This window comes from Eublepharis macularius, chromosome 3 (assembly GCF_028583425.1).
Source record: "Eublepharis macularius isolate TG4126 chromosome 3, MPM_Emac_v1.0, whole genome shotgun sequence".
NCBI classification, from domain to species: Eukaryota; Metazoa; Chordata; class Lepidosauria; order Squamata; family Eublepharidae; genus Eublepharis; species Eublepharis macularius.
This window is the reverse complement of record NC_072792.1, coordinates 163,840,646-163,863,277: the sequence shown is the minus strand read 5'-3', so window position 1 is coordinate 163,863,277 and position 22,632 is coordinate 163,840,646. Positions and strand designations below refer to the sequence as shown.

The following is a 22,632-nucleotide window of genomic DNA, read 5'->3' as shown; positions in this document are numbered from 1 at the left end:
ATAAATAAAGGTGGCTCCTTACTTAAAGGGGCTGCAGTGCCTTGCCTTAAGCTTGCTGTTGTTTCCTGAGACACTAACGGCTGCATCAGTTAAGCTCTAAAAGATGTCCTATCCAAAAGAGATGCATACAGTTTTTTTTTTAATTGCATAGTTTCCCTTTTTGGGCCCACTGTGTATGCCTAGCCCAGACAGGCTTGAGTACATGCCATATATATATTTTTTTTTTGGTGGTTGGACTTTTTAATCTGTTCCAGGCCTTTTCAAGTCAGAGCTCTAGCTGAAGGGGGGAGGGGAGAGAAACTTGGGCATGTGGGCTTCTCTGATCTGACAGAAATTAAGGCTGGCTTTACTTTACAGGGACAGTTTCCCTTGAACCAAAGTTATGGGCAAGGAAATAGTTACGCTTGCAACCCTCCTGTTATCTGAACTCCCCCCTCCCCCAGAAGTTCATACAACTTGCTGAAATCCACCGTTACTGAGCTAAAGGGTTCAGAGACGCCATTGTTTGACAGTGTATCTGGGGCCCCATAAAGGCCAGAAGAGGGAAGCGGACCCAACCTCGGGGCCACAGCCCACAAGAACATTCTCTTGCCTAATCCCAACTGTGGTCTCGAGCAGGTCCTCAGAAATTTTTTGTGAATGTGCGAATGAGTGTCCTAGTATGTGGTGCTCTGTGCTAATTGTGGGGGAGGAGGCGTTGAGTCATACTGCCACTGGGATATTGTACCTCTAGCGCCAAAAGGTCTTTAGGCTGGTTTGAGGGATCTCTTTTACAATGATAAGTAAAAAAAAGGGTGGGGCGGGGTGTGATTAAGAAGCTGTTTACAGCCGCTTAGAACAGATTGAAATCTTGTTTGACCCTAAGGCTTGATGGCCCTCTTTTTAGCACAGTTCCTGCTGTTGAGAATACTAGCAACAAGGCTTGATTAGTCCATCTTTGAGGAGCTGAGGATAGTATGTTACGATAGATGAGGAGAAACAGACGTGCAGGCCCTGTCCCCTCTTGATTCTGGAAGGTCAGAAAACCCACGGCCGGCCGTTCCAGGTCTCTGCTGGGTGACAATACCTTTTTTCTTCACTTCCTGGCGGGGAGGAGGGAATGTACCAAAATCAAACCGAGTAGTAACCACTTCCAGCAGCAAAACTGAGAGTATCTCCTGTTGGATGGAGTTGCACATCCAGCACACTTATCCCTGTGTTGCAGTTGGAAGGCTCTGCCTGGTTGCTGCATCTTCCTACCAGCTAGCGGCAGGGCAATCAGTTGCCCTTTTGAGCTATCCCACTCTAGAGTTGACAAATTTTCTTGCTGCCCTTTCCCTTGCTGCAGTTTATGTGTTTTCATTATTTATTGTCTGCTTTTTTCCCACTGGGACTCAAGGTGAATTGCACAGGATAAGTTAATACAATCAACAGGATGGGGCCGCCAATAAACAATGCAATCGGATTTGGATTGCAGAAATCTGAAATAGAGCTGAAACAGACCATCGGCATTTAAGCATGACATGTTGAATGGTGAAGAAATATCATACTAGGAGCATACTTAACAGCAACGGACAGTATGAACTGTACACAGTAGAATAGCCCACAGTCTCTAACCCTTTACCACAAAGAACTTTTCGGAACTGTTTTCTTTACAGTACAGTCCTATTGCCTGTGTAGAAAAACCTTCTTGAATTTAGCACAGTTTGAGGAATACCAGGTGAGTGAGGGTCTTCCTGACTTCATCAGGCTGGCTATTCAATAAGGTGGGGGCCACCACAAGGAATATGCATGTATAGCCTGTTGTTGATTTTGCTCATTTTCAGGATGGCACCTGAAGAAGACCCTACTCAGATGAGCGAATCTGTCAGCAGACAGCAAGACCAAATAGCCATAGTCTGTTTATAGAGATCGGACTTAGAAAGTTTAATAAAAATAGAGTATATGAGGTCAGTTCAAGCATCAGGCTGAGCAACGGAAAGTGAAAATGCTAATGTATCTCACCCTAAACTCTGTGCTTCTTCTAAAAATGTTGCTGGAAGAGTCTAGAAGAACATTTAAAGTCACAGCATGTAAAAGTCCATCATTACCGTAGTTCTCAGGGTTGGGACTTCTCCCCAAAAGCAAGATGGAAGAGACCTTCTTTCTGTACCCTGAGAATTTATAGTTTCTCCCTTGAGAGTTCATTCCCCTCTGAGGTCATTCTTGCTCTTCCTGATCAAGAGGAAGAAATTAGTGTCTAGCCATTTGACTGTGCAAGTCTCTTTTCTTTGAGGTATGACTTCCTAGCAAAGTGTGAGATAGTAACCCTTTTGTTCTATTTCTGCTGTAGCCATTATCATCTGTAAACACTAAAGTACTCTGCGCTTGGGGCTTGATGGCTCATCTTCCGGTCCCCTCCTTTCTGCCAGCAAGAGATCTGCAGCCAGGCTCCAGCTCATAAACAGAGTGTAGCCCCACAGGTTGAATTATGGGGGTGCGTTCTAGGATGGAGGGCATTTATCCACAGTAAATAATTCATCTGTTTTTCAAAAAATATTCCTGATGCTGTTTCCTAGAGAGTTTGGGGTAAGGAAATTGGTTGAAGAATTAAGTCACTAAGTAGCATGTGCTTCAGTGTACAAGAGTTTGAAAGAAACAGAACGTATTGCGTTTTGGCCACCCTGCCATCTCCCTTCCTTGTCAGTTAGTGGGATCAAGAGTTGGCCCACAGCTTCTGTTGTGTTCTTGTGGTAACAAATGTGCATTTTGTTTTGCATGTCCCAGCTTGCTCTCATTCAGCTGTTCAGAAGGGAACTTCAAGTGGCACAAGCCTGTAGCCAGGTAGTCCTAAGCAAGTGACTTACTCTACATTTTAGAAGTGCACTTCCTAAAGATTTGGGCAAGACATTCACCATCTGGTTCAGGGGTGGCCAAACTGCGGCTCGGGAGCCACATGCGGCTCTTCTAGACATATTGTGTGGCTCCTGGTGGTCTCTTGAGTATCGCCATGGCCATAAATTTTATTTTAATTTCTTTCATATTTTCAACAAAAATGTTGGGGTTGCCAGGTCTGACTCAGAAAATACCTGGGGACTTTGGGGGTGAAGCCTAGCAAGGGTATGACATCACTTTTGTGATTTCACTTCCAAGTCAAAGGTCAGGTGATGGCTCTTCCCAAGCTCCACCACTTTTGATGATGTCACTTCCAGGACACTCCCCCAAACCCACCTCTTCATCTGAAGTCACTTCAGTGCATCATGTCTTGTGGCTCTCAAACAGCTGATGTTTATTCTGTGTGGCTCTTACATTAAACAAGTTTGGCCACCCCTGATCTGGTTCATCCTTAGGGAGTAAACATTGCTACAGCAACTATCTCTAAGCCGAGGGACTGTTCCGATCCTTTTCAGGTGATACATATCTTGTATCTGATGAAGGGAGCTCTGACTCTGGAGCATTCATACCCTGGAAATCTAATTGATCTTTAAGGTGCTACTGGACCCCAGTCTTGCTCTTCTACTACAGATCAACACAGCTACCTACCTGAAACTAGGACATAAGAGGTTTGCACCATTTCTCATGGCAATCACAGGATAAGGAAGGTGAATGGAAACCAAACAGGTTGAATTTGGTCTTGAGACTGAACTTCTTGGGCATCATTTGATCAAGCAGAAAGGAAAGTGGATTGTATTTTGTTTGCCGCTGCCTTATTTTTTTTAACAGTATCCTTTTTTAAAATTCCCAACACCAATCAAACTCTCTCTCTGCCACTGAATATTTGTGAGTTGCATCAAAAGCATGCCGAACTGAGCCAGTGTTGAGCCATTTGTACTTATATTCCAGTATTGTCTCACTTGGATAGAATCGTTTTTTCTTTCAAACTGGAGGAGGTAAGAATGGAGCCTGGGACATTCTGTAGGCAAAGGATGTGTTCTGCCACTAAGCTATAGTGCCTGTTCTTATCTGCTGAACTTTCCAGTATGAACCTGCATCTCCTCTCCCCTTACAATTTGTAATATAATTTCCTTGGAGTCATTTGTAATATAATTCCATTAAAAATATTCAGGTATCTTTGTGTTGTTTGTAAAATGCCAATGGCCAGAACGCCCAATTCATTAGTGGACCCTACAGTCCTTGAACAGAAGAAGTTTATAGGATGTGTCTCTACTCTTCCTCCTGCACCCCCTGAAAAACTGTTCCAGGCAATCAAGGGGCCCTCAGATAGAGCAGATGTGGGGCAAGGAGCAGCAGCAAGAGAGAGCTGTCAGAATGCCACATCCCATTCTGTTCTCTGATCCTCAGGAGCAGCTGTGGGGGGGGGTGCGCAAGAGGCTGTAAATGAAAGGGGGAAAGAGAGCCTTTCCATGATTGCAAAAACATGCATGCAAGGTCTGACCCATGCACCGAATGTGGCTGCTTCAAGGGATACTGCACAAGAGAGAATACAAATCTTATTCATTTGTATCGCAAGGTGTTGGGTTTATTGTTTGGTATTCAGAGAGAGTACCCTTCAGTGACTAGGTGGCCAGCCGGAGTGATCAGTTACATCCTTTCAAGCCCATCAAAGGCAGCGGACTTAGAAAGGCGTCACTGATGCTTAGGATGGCACTGTGAGATTTGTCCCGTAGACTTCTAATAGCCTCAAATCAAGACATGCTATTTATCATATTTTTATCCCACTCTCCTCCTAGTTTAAAGGGTTAAAGGGAAAGGTGTTAAAAGATACAATTGTTTGCATTTTCAGAGCCCTGATACATCAAAGTGTGTTGCGTCTTATACTTTGGTGGAACAATACATCATCAGTAAGTGCTTTCTGTGTGAATGAGGGCAAGAGACTGATGCTGACTTGGATATTTTTGTATGAAATTTGGCACCATAATGCATAAGACATGATGCTAACCTGTATGTGAGAAATATATAAATAACAAATGGTGAAGTCTTGCTCTGAAAAGGAGTTGCCAATAACTTCCAGAGGTGAAAGGTGGAGAATTCTTGTCCTCTGCCAGCAGAAGCACAATATTTAATATGAAAAAAAGGAAACTTAGCATAATTCCAGGTGCAGAATTTGGTGTGGGTTTTTAACTTCATATAACCTTGATCACAGATGTATACTTTATGTTGCAATGTGGGAATGGTATGTATAGAACTGGGAAACACTGCCTTGGTTTATAGATGCAGAGAAGTTAGCTGTGTTAGTCTGTGGTAGCAAAATCAAAAAGTTTATAGAACTACATTGTACATTCTGTAGCCAGGGGGGACCTTTTTTGTAGGGTACGGTTAAAGGATGGGAGCATGCAGCTCTTCGGAAACTACTTTGGAAGACAGTAGTGTTTGCAGAATGAGAAACATGGTTGCTGTTCCAGCTGGGAGCTCTGTCTCTCCATTGTTCAGTTGCCATCAGTAAGGGTGGCCATCAGAAGGAGAGCAGGAAGATCCCAGGTACCTCTTAACCACGCAGGAAGCTGAGGATTCTCCCCCCCCCCCTCCAAGCAATAACTGTGTCTAAGTCTGGTATCATTTATAGTGGACATAAGAAGCTGCCTTGTGCTAGTCAGTCTGGTGGTCTGTCCAAGTCAGTACTGTCTGCTGTGACTGACTGACCAGCTTTCCCAGGGTCTTCAGTCAAGTCTTCCACATCCCCTCCTACCCGATCCTTTTAACTAGAGATGCTGGGGATTGAACTTGGGACTTTCTGCTTGCATTGTAGCTGTTCTGCCATTGAGCCACAGGCCCTCCTGCTGTGAGTTAGTTTGGAAGCCAGTTTTGGCCACAAAGTGAAATAAAAATACAATTAGTAATATAAGTATTGTCATTGGATTTAATTGCAAGGATCCATTGATTTTCCAGTAATGACTATCAGAGCAAATATTCTTTTATAATTGAAATACATATTCATAAATAGGGGGAGGAATGACTCTTGCAGGTTTGGGCTCTACAAATGTTCAGTTTTAATCGTTCTTGAACTTTATTTTTGCCCTCAAGAATCGGTTTGGAACAAAGTCAGTGAAAAATTTTTGGTAGTAATTCTATTGTTATAGAATTTGCCAATTGAAAGCCTCTGCTTCAGCATTGAACTCCAACTTGAACAGCTTAGTCATAAATTCTGTTATACTTCCCTTGTGGAGAATACAAGGGACCAGTTCTTAATTGAATTATACATACAGTGGTAGCTTTATGTAAAAGAGAAGCAAAAATTCCAGGGACCTGCCTACATTTACTCCCTATTTTGAAAGTATCAAACGCTTTATTGATTGCATTTCCCAGCCTTGCATTGCTGCGTATGTGAACGGTCGTAAATATTCTTGTAGCACCTATAATAACATTAAAAACAGCATATACAGGAAAGGGTAGACTTAGAACCCTTCTGCTTGTCATATAAGCTACTCAAAGGTGTCCCTGATCCTGTTATGGTCTGTGGTGGTATATTTACGTCATATATACCTTGCCTTTCTCCCCCATGAGGGACACAAAGCAGGTTACAACCTTCCTCTCTGTTTTATCTTCACAACAGCCCTGTGAGATAGATTAGACTGAGAGCTAAGCTACAAGAGACAAATTACATGAGGACGTGCACATGAAGGGAGTTGCAATGTTAGCTGGGAAGCTGAGTTTTAAAAGAGATCGAAGGCTTTGTCAATTTCCCCTCTCTACAGAGCCAGCAAAGATCACTCCTCAGAAGGTTTGCTAATTTCCTCTTTGCCTCCCAAAGGTTCTGTTAGTTTCACCTCCCCTTCTAGGAGGAGAAGAAGAAATAAACCCTCTGAGGAACAATCTTTGCTGGCTCTGTAGAAAGGGGAAACTGACAAAGCCTTCTGATCTCTTTTAAAACTCCGCTTCCTGGCTAAGATTGCGACTCCCTTTATTTGAGCGTCCTCGTGTGGTTCGTCTCTTGTAGCTTAGCTCCGAGTGTGTGTGACTGGCCCAGGGCCACTCAGCAAGATTCCACGGTGAGGGAGGATTTGAACCTGGATGTCCCAGTCTGACCACTATGCCACATTGGGTCTCTATAGTCTGGGGGGGGGGCACATCACATGATATTTCTTAACATGTAGATTGTCCATGCTGTATAACTGCGTGGTAAAGCTCAGCACTTTCAGGCGCAATGGTCTCTGCAGATTGATTTTGGCTTTCCGGCTTCTCCCATCCATGAGACTCAACACCAGGGAAAGAAAGCGAATACTTGGTTCTGTGTTTTAATAGACGGAGCCAATCATCTTGTATATGATTTGATTGCTTACAGACCTCAACACTCAGTTGTTTTCTGGTGTTGGGGGAGAGACTCAGATACTCCATCATTTCCTTTATATAGAAAAGAGTTAGAGATGCCTAGTATATACCTGTAGTTTGGTTCTTAGTGGTTAGGGCACACTCAAAACATAGGGTGCAGTGCAGCCGAGGGTCAACTAAACAGTAGAAAATTGACTAGACAGCATTCTGTCCTAAGTTTTGCAAACTGCAAAAAATGAAAATATATTGTCTAGTGGTTTCAAGAAATATAATAAAGTGCTGTTTTTTGTTTTTTTAAAATGTAGTACAGTTCCCCTTCCCCCTTGTTCTAAATCCCTCCTTCCTCCTAAATCCCTCTCTTTCCTTTCAGAAACAAAGAGTTGTTTGTTTCTTGTCTGCCTGTGAGGTCTTTTGCTACTTGCCCCGTGTGTGGGTGTAGAGCCCCATATTTAAATGCTTCCCTGATAACCATGAAAGTTAGGAACAGGAAACTGGTAAATCCTGGCTGTTGGGGATAAAAGCAGTTATTTTGCTTTCATTTTCTCCTTGGTTCAGGCAGAGCAAAGTATTCAAAGATCATTAGAAGCCCCTGTTTCTTACAAAACTAGCATTGGAAGTACATAAATTCAAGGGAGCACATGTGAAGGTTGCAGGCAACCTTATTTGTGTGGGTTTGCTTCACTGTGCCCCCCTCCTCAATTAGTCATGAACTCCCCACTCCTTCCTCTCAGCAGCTTTAAGAACTAAATGAAGAGTGTTGCTTGCCCACATGAATGCAGAAATTTATGGTGCAAACGAATGGATTTTTCCAGGCAACACCTCTAGCTGTCTATTAAGGTTTGAATACTGTAGAGAAGCCCTTGGTTTTCCTTGTGCTTCAGTTTTTGATTGAATACTAGAAGTTTCTCTTGCTTATCAGATTTTGAGGAGGGCATACTCTCTCCTTCATTTTTAAAAACCAAGGCTCCCTTTTCATACTTAAAGACAGTTATTATTTTTTTGAATTTTCTATTCTCCATTGCTTTTTTTAGAAAACATTCAAAATTGTCATCAGAACACCACCGTCTGTTGTTTTGCAGATGGAGCAAGCTCGGAGGCCAAAAAGCACTCTTGCACCGCTCCCCTTCCTTCCATTTGTCTTTTGTAGGAGACTTTCCCAGAGGAATTGTGCTCATAAATGTTAATCTTAGCGTATTTTAAAACTGGCTTGGAAATAGGCTCGGGGAATTGAAAGTGTTTGGTTATTTTTGCCACCTAGCTATAAATAGCCCCTGGGTTTGATCTACAGCCCAGTAGAGCTGGCTCATAGTTGTCTATTTACAACTGAAATGGAAACTGGCACCACTTCTATATGAGCCTATATTTATCATAAATGTATTTTGTTTCTATGACCTACGAACAACATAGTTGGCTAAACTGTGTAATCGGAACAGCAGACTTGCTATCGAAGGTTTAGCTTAGTTTAAGCAGACTTTGAGAAGTTCTAGGAGAAACCATCCTCTTTCTCGGTGTCCTTTTCTCTTCTGTACCCTGGTTTTTGTTGTTTTCAATGAAAAAATCTTGGCTCATTGGCATTTGTTAGTCCCTCCTATAGGGAGAGGTAACTGTTGTCAGCAATGAGGAGCAAGCTTATCACAAAATGTTAAACATGTTAACATTATGCATTGTGGCCATGACTGGAAGAACAACTTCAGACAAATTGTACAGATGCATATCAAGTCACTCCTTCTGCGGCATTAGAAACTGCTGTTGAATTCCCCTCCATGCACACACGCACCAGTTTCAACAATTTTATTTATTTATTTTATTCTATTTGTATTCTGCCCTCCCCGCACTAGTAGGCTCAGGGCGGATTCCAATTAATAGAATAATATAAAATACAATATCTTTAAAACCAATAAAGCATCTTAAATATTTAAAAAAGAACACACACAACAAGCAATACAGCAGCAGGTTTTGAAAAACACATGGCAGCAGATTTCACCAGCAACCACCACCCAACCACCTCCAGAAATATATGGCAGAGGCTAGGTGGTAGATATCTCTTTGTAGGAGCACAGCTTTCTCTAGGTGGCCGGCAGGGAGGCCAAGAGCGCCAACCATATGCCTGGCGGAACAGCTCTGTCTTACAGGTCTGGCGGAAGGATAGTAAATCCGGCCGGGCCCTGATCTCTTTACACAGAGTGTTCCACCAGGTTGGAGCCACGACCAAAAAGGCCCTGGCTCTGGTCGACGCTAAATGGGCCTCCCTGGGGCCAGGGACCAGTAGCAGCTGTTTATCATTGGATCGAAGTGTCCTCTGGGGATCATAATGACTTGTAAATCAATGTGTGGCCTGTACTTCGGGAACTTGTTTGTCCAGATCATGGTCTATATTATCTAGCAAAAGATTTCAACACTTGGTGTCACGCACACACCCCACCCCACCACCCCAGCACCATGTGTGGTACTGATGCAAGACAAACAAAAGGCAAGACAAGGCAGTCCTAGAACTCTTCTATTCCCTAACACACCAGCCTCCAATGAGGGTTCCTTTTTTCTTTCTAAGACGTCCTGCTACATCTGCAAAGCACTTAGGCCTTCATAGACTTATTACTTCACTGCACATTTTCCAGGGGGAACTTGACTTCCAGCTTTTATTTTCCAACTTTAGCTCTCTCTATTACCATTTCTCAGTATGGCACACAGCAGTTAACTCAGAAAATGAGAAGTGGCCAAATAGAGCCATACAGTGCCGTCCTAAACCAAGTCATACCTAGGCTTAGAAGGGTATAATTCTGCTTAGGATTTCATTGACAGAGACCTACAGTTAGAAGCGCTGTGTAGGCCATCTAGTCCATCCTCCTGTTCGGTGCAAGCAATCCAGAGCCTGAGCATTCTTGAAAAATCACTGTCCAGCTTCTGCTTGAAGACTTCCAGCAAGAGAGAGCCCAGCTAGATTTTGTTGAACGCTCTTAATGTTAGGAAGCTTCCCAGGATGTTCAGCCAAAATCTCTTAAGCTCATTAGATCAAGTCTTAGCTTGTGGAGCAGTGGAGAATAGTCATGCAAAGAGAGTCCTGAGCATGGCTCTGCCAAAGGAGACATCTCTTAGAGCTCTGATATCCAAGGAAGGGTATCTCACAGAGGTACAAGATTGAAATCACTCTGCAAAGTTCTAGCTTGGAGAACCCTTCTGCTCATTTCGTCTCTTGTAGAACGTACCCTGTAATCCCCAAAAGAGACTTATGAACGGAGTCGTAGCAGAGTTGAATGGCAGATGATACCCAGTGACTGAAGCACTGTAAAGAGACCTTCTCTTCCCTGCTGGGGCCAGGCAGGCTATTTTTAAAAAGGAGCAGTCCTCTTGAACTAGAATGCCAGTGCTTTATGGACATCTGAGGCTGAGCATGTATACACGTTGGAGAAGAATGAGATGGGAAGATGTGCTAGGAGCCAGTCTTCAGTGTTGAGAAAGAAGATCACTTGATTCCAGAGGTGTAAGGCAACTACTGTCATGCATTTGAGGTAATGAAAAAACCAAAGGGTAGCAATTTGTACTAGTAGAGTGTATCTCCCACAATAGAATGGAGGAATTTGCATGTTGAGGCCAAATTGAGATGGAGAAATAGCTGTCCTTGAGGTCCAGGGAAGCTTCCAGTGTTAAGAGGAAATACGGGTTATAGCATTACCATTCTGAATCCTCTTCGTCTTGATTAAAATGTTGAACTCCCAGATATAAAATTAAGTCCTCTGTCCTCACAACAGTGAAATGCCAAGACTAGAAGTCTAGGTCTCTTAGGGAAAAAATGAAATCCTGCCTTCTAGTCATAGTTACTTATGGCGACCCCGGCCGGGGTGGGGGTGGGGGGCGATTTTCATGGCAAGAGACTAAGAGAGGTAATTGCCATGGGTTGCCTCTGCAACCCTGGTCTTTGTTGGAGGTCTCTCATCCAATTACTAATCAAGGCCGACCCTACTTAACTTCTGAGATTTGACAAGATCAGGCTCTCCTGGGCTATTCAGGTCAGGGCTTCTGTTAGGAAGGGGGATATAGGATTTATCTCCAGGAGGGAGTCAATTTTCAAGAGGAATGTGGAACTGGGAGAGTGGTCAGACATTCTGGAAGGAGGTGTTCTACTGCATACAAGTACAAGCTGAATTGTGGTTTGGAGTAGGTAGAGTTGTATGAAGGTGTGGAGTAGGATTTTCTGGACAGCAACTTAGCTGTTGTGGAATAGAAGGACATGGACTGATGACAACTTCTCAGTAATTGCTTCTTAGTATTGTAAGCTGGTATAGTGGCTTCAGCATTTAGTCTAAGGTGTGATCAGTTTCACTATGGAATAAATCTTATCCTTCAAAGCTTGCATCTTCATTCTGAGCCTTGAACTCCACCATGAGACTTATGCAGTGTACCAAGGTGTGGAAACAATGGGCTATTGTTGTGGCCATTATTTTGGAGCCACACTCAGCTACAAGATTGGTATTGATTATTGCTTAGTGAGATGTAGTACCTCCATTTGTTTTGAAAACGAGAGTCAAGCCCTGGTCAGCTGCCGAGTGGTCCAGAAAAGAGGAGATTTTCTCCCAAAAGAAATATTAGTTGCATGAACTTACAGCCCTAATCAAAGGGCTACTGAGGGGTAAAGCTTTGTGGGGAACCAAATGTGGCTTCTGACGGCCCTTGCCTAGTGCAGTCTCTACAATGATGGGAGTTAGAGGAAAGAAGAACCAGCTGCATCTTTTTCTGCTGTACCTTGTGCAGAGGTTTTCTGGATGGCTAGACCTTGCGTGCCTAGGGAAATGGGGCTTGCAAGCACTCATTTCTGCCCAGTGTAGGGGTAACAAGTTATTTGGCCATTCCAGGTCTCCAGTGGAGCCAGGCTTTTCTTCCTTCATTCCTTATTTCTCTCACATGTCTTCCAGCAGTTGACACTGGCTTGGAATTAACCACAGATAAACCTAGGGATGAATCTGAGGCTTTGCTCAGTTTGCTGGAATTCATTTAGCCTCCTCATTCTTCAAAGTAGAGGACCAAATGAGTTGCCTCATCTAAGTCTGAAAGAGGAGGGAGGCTGCGGATTAGACCAGAGAGTGCACAACTGTGGTTGAGCTGGCACTGAAATCAAGGGAGGACCTGTCCGATAGCAAAGGCAGCAACACTGGGGAGGCTTTCTCAGAGGGGTCTACAACACTGGTGGTGGTATGTTCAGTATCAAAGGCCATAAGCAGTGCAGGTGGTGTCAGTTGCTAGATGCTGAGACACGGATGGTGGAGCAGTGGGAAGCAACACTCGTCATCAGGAGCAGGGGTAGCCGCAAGAATACATAGTGAGTAGGAATCAGAGATCTCTGATGTGGCAGAGATCTTGTACCAAGGTATTCTGGCACGCATTGGCACCAAGGCATTAGGGGCAGTTAATGTAACCTTGTTAGCAGTTCAAAGAAAACTGAGTAGGAAGCAATGGCTCCTCGCCATAGGCATGCAGAATGGAACACCGGTTCCAAACGAGTGGCAATTTTATACCTAAAAGCTTTGCTCTAGAATATTCTGAAGAAGAAACAGATGATCACTTTCCACACTGTGACCACACATGTCCAGTATGGTAGGTCCAACTCTGTTTCCCTTCTCCTACAACACATGTCCAGTATGGTAGGTCCAACTTTGTTTCCCTTCTCCTACAACACATGTCCAGTACGGTAGGTCCAACTCTGTTTGCCCTTCTCCTACAACACATGTCCAGTACGGTAGGTCCAACTCTGTTTGCCCTTCTCTTACAACACATGTCCAGTACGGTAGGTCCAACTCTGTTTCCCTTCTCCTACAACACATGTCCAGTATGGTAGGTCCAACTCTGTTTCCCCTTCTCCTACACCACCACACACGTGGGCGGAACTTATCATTAGCTATCCATCTGCTTAGCCTTGTAATGGGTTTAACTGGGTCTTCTTGATAAAGGTAGTGCAGTCTGTTGGTTTCTTGTGCTGCTTTATTTAACTTAATATACTAACTATTTCTCTATGTGTTTAGAGTGGCTTGCAATAAAACAACAACAAATCATAAGACAATAAAAGGTCAGCTATAAAACAGCACCAAATACAGCAAAAATATTATATAAATTAATAATGTAAAAACAGAAGATGGGTTACTGATTGAAATAGAATTCTCACAAAGTGCAACATATTTTTTTTCTCTGTATCAATTGTTATTTGAACATGAGTGAGGTTTCTTTCTCTTGGCTTTTCTGTATTTCTCATCCCCCGCCCCCCCCCCCCCGGCCCATTCTGCAGACGCTTCTTGGGTGGAATTCCAAACCGTACTTTTTTAAAGCCCTAGATGCCCTGAGTTTTGTCTCCTCTCTCTCATGTGCACTCAGCCTGTGAGATCTGTGGAGTAGAACCCGCGGTGGGATGTGTGCAATGTCTGCCCATAACAGACCTTCTCCATACTGATGCTGGGGTTGGAAAATTCCCTCCCTAAAGAATTCTATTTATTCCTGGCATATTATCACTTTTTGGACTACTTTTACATTATGTATATGCAGTATCTTTTTACGTTTATTGTGAGATCTTTTGAGTATTCATAATCTATTTTTTCTGTAAGTATTTTAATGTAAATATACAATGCCCAGAAGTTAAGGCTGTCATTTTGAAGAGCGCTTAAATAACCTTGATAAAATGGTTTAGATCATGTTTCTCAGGTGCTTCATTCCATCCACAGCACATCTTCTGCCACTTGTGTTTGTGGAAGAGGTTAACATAGAGCGGAACCACAAGTGACAAAAGGCACAGATTGGACACTTGTCAGCTTCCCTCAAGTTTTGATGGGAAATGTAGGCAGCTTGGCGGAATGTTGGACAAGCGACAGTTGAAAAGTCCATTGGACAGCAGACAGAGAGCCAAGCTGCAAGACTAGGATGCCTACATTTCCCATCAAAACTTGAGGGAAGCTGACAAGTGTCCAATCTGTGCCTTTTGTCACTTGTAGTTCCGCTCATAAATGAAGTTCTTAGTGGCACAGAATGTGAGCTGTGCTGCGGCCAGAATGAAGCTTGTGTGGAACATGGTCATAGGATCCGTGCAAATGTTTGTTTGATCTTTTAGGTGCTCTCTTAAGAGAATCCCTTGATCTCGCCCTCACAGCAACCCTTCCTTCAGAGTAAACTGCATGGAAAGACATACAGACTTGTGTAAACCTAAGCTCTGGTAGCAACTATTTCCAGTGGCTTCGGAATTTAGAAAATGTTGGAAAGGACTGGAGTGGTAGAAGGCAAAAAGAAGGCATTAGATGTCTATACCGGTCCAATCTTTGACTCCATTACAACCTACTGTGGGTGCTGCCTGAAACATGCAAACTCCATTCTGCATCCATGAAAACTAGAAATGGTTTAAAAGAAAAGCAAACATGTCACTAAGCCTATTCGTCAGAATCTGAACGGCTCTATTGATAGGCAAAGTGGTAGTTTGGCGTAGAGTTTTGCCTTTGTGCAGTCACAGTTTGTAATTATAGCCGTTGCTATTACTTGTATACTTTGGCTTCTGGGGATATTAGTGATGTCCTCCTTTTGGATGTCTGCCTTGAATCCAAGTGGGAAGTGTGCATTAGAGTCTAGCTTTCTGAACGATGGCTTGAGTCATTTTAACACACCTGCCTGTTGTCTGTCTCCCCAGCGATGAGCCAGAGAATCAGCCAAAGCGCTCCAGTGAAGCAGCCGCCTCCGTTAGCCCCTCAGAGTCCACCCAGTGGAGTGCTGGGAAGCAGCAGCTCCAATCAGCAACAGCAGATGAGGCTGCAGCAGCTTCAGGTGGAGAAAGAGAGGCTGCGACTGAAACAGCAAGAACTCTTTCGGCAGGTGAGGCCACAGGTTAGAAACATGCTTCCACTCTCATACTCTGTTGTGCGTGCTTTTCTGGTGTGCTTATCAGCTTGCAATTCCTTTGAGCATTGGCCGTTTGGAGAAGGATGAAGCACCCTCTTCAGGAAGATTTACACTTGTCCATGCTAAAGAATTCTTCCCTCTCCCCCCACCCCCCCAGTTAAATTTCCCATGCAAGCTTGACTGACACCACTATGAATGCGTCTCAGGGGCCATAACCTTTTCAGAGTGCTGATGCAGTCTCTGGCACAGAGGTTGGTTCCCAGCCTGGGCGTTCTTTCTGTCACTTCCAGCATAATTTTTCAGTTCTGCCACACAAGCATCTTGTCAGATCCAAGAGATGTTGGGCTGCTTCGCAGATATATTAATGTTCTGCACAGATGCAGACGCTCACGTCTTCTGTCGTGGAGTTGGGAGAGCTCGTAACCTGGTTCTGCCCGTGGGGGTGTTTGGCGTCTTCAGCTTATTTGTAGCCATTTTCCAGATGATGTATAAACAAGCAGTTACTTTCCACAACATGCGACAAAGGTGCTGAAGCAGACCAAAAGTTTTAGTTAGTCCAGCAGCCTTTTCCTTACAGCGGCCAGCCTGGTGCATCTGAAAGACCGTCAGGCAGGCGTGAAGAAAGATGACTTTATCCATTTTGTCTCCAACCTCTCATAGTTGGAAGTGTGCTGCCTCTGTTGAGCTGTAATTACTTCTAGCCAGTTTCCACTTTCTTTTCATGAATTTATCCAGTCTTTCTAAAAATGCCGCCTAATGCGATCTTGTGGTACGAATCCCCTGTGCTGTTTACGCATTGTAATTTGAAAGAGTCCAACTCAAGTCATGAGAGTTTGTGACTGTGAATTCCATCATTGTGTTCATTTGGGAGTCTTGGACATGCACTGGACAGCATCTGTTTGTTTTACCGGTCAACTAACAGCAATAAATTGTATTTTGCTTTCTCATAAATGTGTCATTCTAGCACTTTGCCAAGACTGCGGTTGGCTTGACTGGGAGAAGGATTCAAAGAAGGGACAATACATGTGAATGTACTATAATTATATACATCATTATGGCCAGCTTGCCTGTGTGTTCTAGGTGATGGGAAAATGTGGGTTTGGGTGGGGAATAATCCATATTAGGGCAAGGTTTATATTGTTACAAGGAATTCTTAACAGCATAACTGTCTTAAAAGTAAGCTGCATGAACAGATTTTTGGCTTGGCTTTGGTGAACATTTAAAACTATTAAATGGTTTTGTCTGATGGTTCCGGTATAGTTCATTATTTGTTGCTTTTGCTTTTTTGTAAACCAGCAAAGAAAAATAACCCTGGAAGCATGAGCTTGGAGTCAGTGAGGCTTCCTTTCTAGAACTGTTGCTCTCCATCCATGCTTCCTGTCCTAGATCTCTTGCTAATTACATTAATTAGCTCCTAGTCTCAAATGTCTGGCATCAGCGCTTTATCAAGGTTATGGGGCATCTCAGCATCCTAACTCCTCTTTGAGGGAATCCTTTTAAGTCCATGTTCTTCCTCTCCCCACTTTCTTTGGGTGATGGATCCATTTTCATGCTCTTGGAAATCTTTTCCTTGGGCTCTTCCCCTTCATCGCCTCTTGCTTTTTCTGATCTTATTCTGGAGGCTCTCTCTCTGAAGGCATATTTTTAGGAATAACTACCTTCTGGATTGCCCTGGTGGGGTACATCTCAATTTTAAGGGCGGGGGGAAGCCCTCTTCTGATGAAGTGCCTCTTGACAAGATAAAAACTAAGACTTCTTGGGCTGAAATGTCTGAGCTTCTCCTGTAACTGCTTTGCTATTAATTCTTAAGCAAATACATACACTCTGTCAGCATGCTTTTTAGATGAGGCTTCTAATTTTGGATTTCTTCTCTGTAGTAATTCTCTTCTTAATGCTGACTAACTTCAGGCCAGGCAATATTCGTTACCCTTGATGTTCCTTCCTTTTTGTTCCCTATCTGAACAACACTCTGTTCATCTGTAAGCACTTCTAAGTGTCTTGTGCTGTTACGCAGCGGCTTTTTGTTGGCTTTTAACTCCCTTCCCCTTTGTCATCTTTGGCTGTCGCGGAAACTTGCCTCTTCAGAATGCTAAGAGGGTGATGTGTGTATCGACTCAGCTATCCATCCCAACCGTGCACAGCTTATAAAAAAGTAATTTTTATCCATCTTATTTCTTTTGCTCTTAGGCATTGCGGAATATCAATCCCAGCACAGCAAATTCTCCAAAACGTCAGGTAGGCTCTTAATGAATGTTTCAGGACAATAAGAAACATTTTTAAAGTATTAAGTTAGATCAGCTACATATGATGCAAAACTACTTGGATTTTATGACTCACAGTCGGCCAATAACCTGAGTATGCCTGAAGAGGATCTCTGTGTAAACTCAAAAGCTTGCCTCTGGGATTTTAAGGAATAGTTGACCTAACAAAAGGGTATCTATCATCTGGCTTGCTCCGTGTTTCTAGAAAGTGATGCCATGGTTTCCAGATAACCATATCTTATTTGCCAGTGCTGGGAATCCTGTTGAAGAGGAGGATCAATGGCTGTTAGATACACAGGATCCACTATTGCTCAAAACAAAATTGGCTGTTAAAGAGAGAATCTTTGTCCAAGCATCAACAGCCTAGCAGCCTCCCAACGTGGATGAGGGCTGACATTCTTAAAATCTGTCTTACAAGCCTGTCTTCTCTAGCAGCGTTATAAAATCTCTGTTGACCTAAATTAGACATAAGCCTAAAAAGGTGGAAATTACCAAACTCAATATAAAGACAGTAAGTTGCTTTGATGTTACTGCTTTCTTTCATTTTTAGATTAGTTATACAAACTGCTGCTTATTTTAAAGTTAGTCAAACACCTGATTATTTCTTATAAAATGCAGTGGGGAAATGGTATAGCTGTTGAGTGTTTTTAAAAAATGTTTAAACATAGCATTCGCCCTGACCTGGATAGCCCAGGTGAGCCTGATCTCATCAAGAAGCTAAGCAGGGTCAGCCTTGCTTAGTAATTGGATGGGAGACTTCCAATGAGGACCAGGGTTGCAGAGGCAGGCAACAGCAAACCATGTCTGTTAGTCTCTTGCCTTGGAAGCCTCACCGGGGGGTGGGGGGGGGAGGTGTTACCATGAGTCAGCTATGGCTTGAGGACAGGATTTCATTTCAAGCATAGCATTAGTTTTATACAGCCCCCTTTCATTGGCAGTGATGGGGATGAGATTTGGGGGCTTGGCTTCACTCAGATTTTGGCTACACATGGAATTGTCACCTCCACCCCCTTGGCAGTTACTGATTAAAAAATTGTTATTTCTATTCCAACTCTGCCTCTTGCAGACTTTTCTTGTTCATCACAATTTCACCCTGTCCTTCTCCAGAGGAGGTTTGCCAGAGAGCTGCCAACTTGGCAAAGGGCACCCTGTAAGGGCGCCCTGTGAACTCTGTAATTGAGCAAGGTACTATGTAGCTGAGCCCCTCCAGTTCAACTTTGTCAATGTGATTTCATGGCAATCCAGATTTATATACTGTGTTTGGCTAGTGGACTGTGGAATAGCCATTCCCCCCTAGGCTGGAAATTCATCAGTCAGTTGGACTTTTACAGTTCTACCTTCAAACACTGATCTCTGTCTCTTTCTCTCTCTCTGTTTTTGTTGGCGTGTTCTGAACAACTGAACATGTATAGCTGAACAGTTTTGTGTTGCAGCTTACAACCAATTGACTTCCATAGGAACTTTCACTTGTTTCACACCTTTTCAACATCTCTCCAGTAAGAGGAGGGACTGCAGTAGCAGAAATCGGGCTTGAAACAATTACATTTGGCAGTTGCAGAGACACGGTGGAGATTTTCTTTTGTTGTTTCCTTCAAATTGGGATCACTGGGCGCATTTAAGGAGACCGTGAATCTGAGCTGCCTTATGTCAGACATTCTTGGCACCTTGTCATTCATTAGCTTTGTCAACACAGCCTATCGGATTTTGGCTAGATTTAGACTACTCATGATCAGTTCTTGTTCAAAGAGCATGCTATTTCTTGGATTTATTCCTGGCCCACTGGGAGGCAGCTCGGGCTGCAGCTAAGCACTGCTCACCACCTTTTCATACTTCAATTTACTGAGGGAGTCATGGGAAAAGCTGTTTCACAGAAACCTATCTTAAGGGCTAGTATCTTGTGTCAAGTTTCTGCTTTAGTTGGAGCGGTTGTCTGGTCAGTCTAATATTCCTGCTTGCTTTAGAACTCGCTGGAGGGCTTATGTTTTTCGCAGCATTTTCCTGCATCTGTGAGCCTTTCAGTCCCACTGCGCAGGCCTCAGTCATACTCTCAGAGTAACCATTCCTGTTTGTCTTTCCACGGTCTCAGAGCACTGGGCACAAAGTCTTTCAAGAGTTCATCGAGGGCTTCCCAGTCTTCTCTGCTCCTATATACTGTTCTTGCCACAGCGGCCTTCGCTGCTGTACATTTCTGCATGTGGCTTTGTAAAACAGTTTGTCAGTTTGTTACGGGCCCTGTATTTCTCCTGGCCTGAAGTTCCTGTTGTGCTCTCTTCATCCACGAGGTCTTTCTGCGTTTCATATTCATGCAGTTTTAGGGTCCTCAGAATGTGGGTGCAGATCAAAGCTGTGAGATCCAAACTTTCCCACTGATATAAGGCCTCTGTTGTTCTTCATTTTTAAAAAAAACACTTCTTGGGAAGGTTGCATTAAGTGCTTTGTGGTATTCTTTCTCGGGGTGTACAAAAGCGTGTGCGCTCATGAAAAAAGACCAAGTTAAGTGTTGAATCTGGAACTGAATTGGGGCTTCCAAGAATATCAGTTCCATGATAAGCACAACGCACTTAATACTAAGTTATACTTTATCTTTTTGGGGTGGTTGCTGCAGCCTCTTACACCCCACCCAAAATGTCTGTTTCCCATCTCTTAGCGCTAGTGATTGGATAGCCTCCGTTACATAAATAGTTCCATGCCAGAATCAGTGGCCCAGTGGAGAAGGCAGGGGACAGCATCAGTGAAGGGACAATCCTGCTCTGTAAAGAGTAGCTGATTTTGCAAAAAATGCACCCCCTATTTGAACATATTAGCCTTCCTTCATCTCTTCTTTGCCAGCCCATGTGACAGAAGTTACAAAGTTGGTCCAATCACTTCCCTCTTCCAGGACTACTTATTTCTTAACTAGACTGTTCCACTCCGTCCCCAAGACTTTGGAAGTTATGTTGCTGCTCTGCTTGACCCTCATATGGTGGCTCAATATGTTAAAAAAGTCAGAAAGGGAAAGCACAAAGCAGCCAGGATGATGAAGGGGTGCCAGCAGGCAAGCTTTGAAGGAACAGGGGTACATTCAGGAAGTTTACAGGAAAGTTGGTTGGTGTTTTTAGAGTTTTATAAAGATAATTGGGATCGTAATTAGCCTCCATCGTTGAAGGCCCAGGACAGAAGTAGCAGTTTAAAACTGATGGGGAGGGAGGGTAGAGTTTTGGGTTCGGTTTTTTTTCAAACTTGGAGGTTTTTAAATTTTCTCGTTTGGATCCAGCTTAATGTTTCCACGGGCACGAGGACTTCCTCCCGTAGAATGTGATTTCCCTGCCTCCCTCCTCCCTCAGCAACCTGAAATCCTGTTCATAGGAGTCCTAGGAGACACTTCCTGCTGCTGTTGGGAGGATTGTACTACTTGAGTGGAAGTTATTGCGCGTGTGTAAACATTAGTCAGGATCCAGTTGTCTACCTTGAAGGTGTCAAATAATACAGATTGAATGGCATGAGCTTACTGGAAAAGTAGGTAAGTAGGCTGTCTTGCCTTAGGGTAAGGCAGGCAGGCTAGATGAGTTGATGACCTGTTGAATTGCGTCAGCAGCTCTGTTTTCCCCCAGCATGTTTCGAAAATAATTAGCCTTGCTATGCAGGTTTATAAAATCTGGTTTATTTCTCCTTCCGTATTAATGCATATTAATGGAATGAATATGCAGCAATACAACTTCTTTTTAAAAAACTGTTATTTATATACATTCAGGCAAAAAGAAATAGCCAAGGGCATATATTTCACATACCTGCATTACTATAACTGGACTTGTGTATATCCACAGCTAAAGTAGTGGAATAGGCATGCCACCCTAAATAGGTTCTCTCCCCCCCCACCCACGGTTGGGTAAGGTAAGGATACTGAACTGCTTTTCATGTCACATGGGGATCACTTTAAAAGGATTTGTATAAATTGTGAAGCATCTTCTGACTCTGTTTATGTCTACAGGATCCAGCTTTTTGCCATATCCATTAAGGGTGGAGAGGAATTTTATTTCATTATCGACTTGGTTTAGTTAGACACATGAAGATGGTTTCGCCCTCCTGAAAGTAGCTTGGGGCTAGCTTGACTTGACTTGCCCCAAGGTCCCGAGGTTCTTCTCTCCGCTGTAATCCCAGGTTCTCTCCACTACAAGTGCCCCTAGTGGCAGTTCTGTGTATAGCATGCCATGGATTGCATTATGCAGAGGAATTTGGGAAATGTGCTGTAGATTCTGAATTGCACATTGAACGAAATTACACGTTAATCTTGCCTGGACTGCACTTCTTCAGGCTTTTTTTTAAATTATATTTTATTGTAATTATAACTTTTTTCATAATAAACAGGAAATAAAGAACAATAACATACATACAATCGATAAACATATAAACTTTTTCAATACACAGGTAACATTGAAACATAAGCCTACAATTGACAATCGGCCGGTACGGGTCCAACAGTTGCCGGTAACTCGGTCCCACTATATAGCAAAAACAAAAGGGGGAATAAAGTTTTCACATCTCCTAAGTTCCTCAGGCTTTAGGTACAAGATCATGTAGGAAAATGTTCCCTCATCTCTACACACAGAAAATTATCACATGAGGATAGGATTGGCTAAGATACTCATTCCTAATATATGAGCTTAGTAAACACGGGCTTTTACATGGGAGGGCATTGTAACAGTGGTGCTCTTACTATCAGTCTAAAGTGGCGTAGACCAGAAAGGCCACGTAATTCTGCTGAATGTCAAGCTTAGTTTTTCAGACTTGAGGACATTCTAAACATGTCCTGCCTTGTAATGCTGCGATATATCAAAAAGTCAAAAGGTGTGTGTTTATTTGTTAACCTCATGTTGCTAGTACCTCTTGCTGCATAGACAGATGATGGCATTAGATGAGGTAATTGCTTATTTGAAATACAGTTGGTAGAAACCATAAAAGAACCAACACAGTAGACTTCTGTTTCCACAGTATTTAGAGTTGTTTCTAACAACCTTTTTGTGGAAATGTCTGAGTAGATCTGCTTGATCCCAGCAGGGCAAGTCCAGTCTGTTATGACTGAAACCATCAAGCAGGAAGTGACTTGGGCGCTGAAGTCCACCTCTGTTCCTACCAACGTGGCTGGTGTAGAGTACTGCAGTGAATAGTGATGCTGTATATTTCACTTTGTGTGTGCAAGACTGACTGCTTCTGTGTTCAGTTTCCTGGAAAAGCATGAATGCTTTTAATAAGGTAGTGTGTGTTTGTAATTACAAGTCTGATGTTTGTGGTGTTCCGTCTTCTCCTAGTGTGGGTCATAGCCTTCCCAGACCTCAGGCACACATACTAG

The 22,632-nt window shown here is 43.3% G+C and overlaps 1 protein-coding gene across 10 annotated transcripts in view; it reads left to right on the top strand.

Annotated features, from left to right (window-relative positions):
• YAP1 (Yes1 associated transcriptional regulator) overlaps positions 1-22,632 on the top strand; it is a 131,140-nt gene that overhangs the window by 89,984 nt on the left and 18,524 nt on the right. For 4 of the 10 annotated variants that reach the window (XM_054973203.1, XM_054973202.1, XM_054973197.1 and 1 more), the window contains 2 exons: positions 14,837-15,030; positions 17,233-17,280. In XM_054973203.1, coding sequence (XP_054829178.1) covers positions 14,837-15,030; positions 17,233-17,280 — 242 coding nt within the window. The remainder of the gene's footprint in view (positions 1-14,836; positions 15,031-17,232; positions 17,281-22,632) is intronic. The other 6 variants (XM_054973204.1, XM_054973200.1, XM_054973196.1 and 3 more) reach the window with 2 other exon arrangements.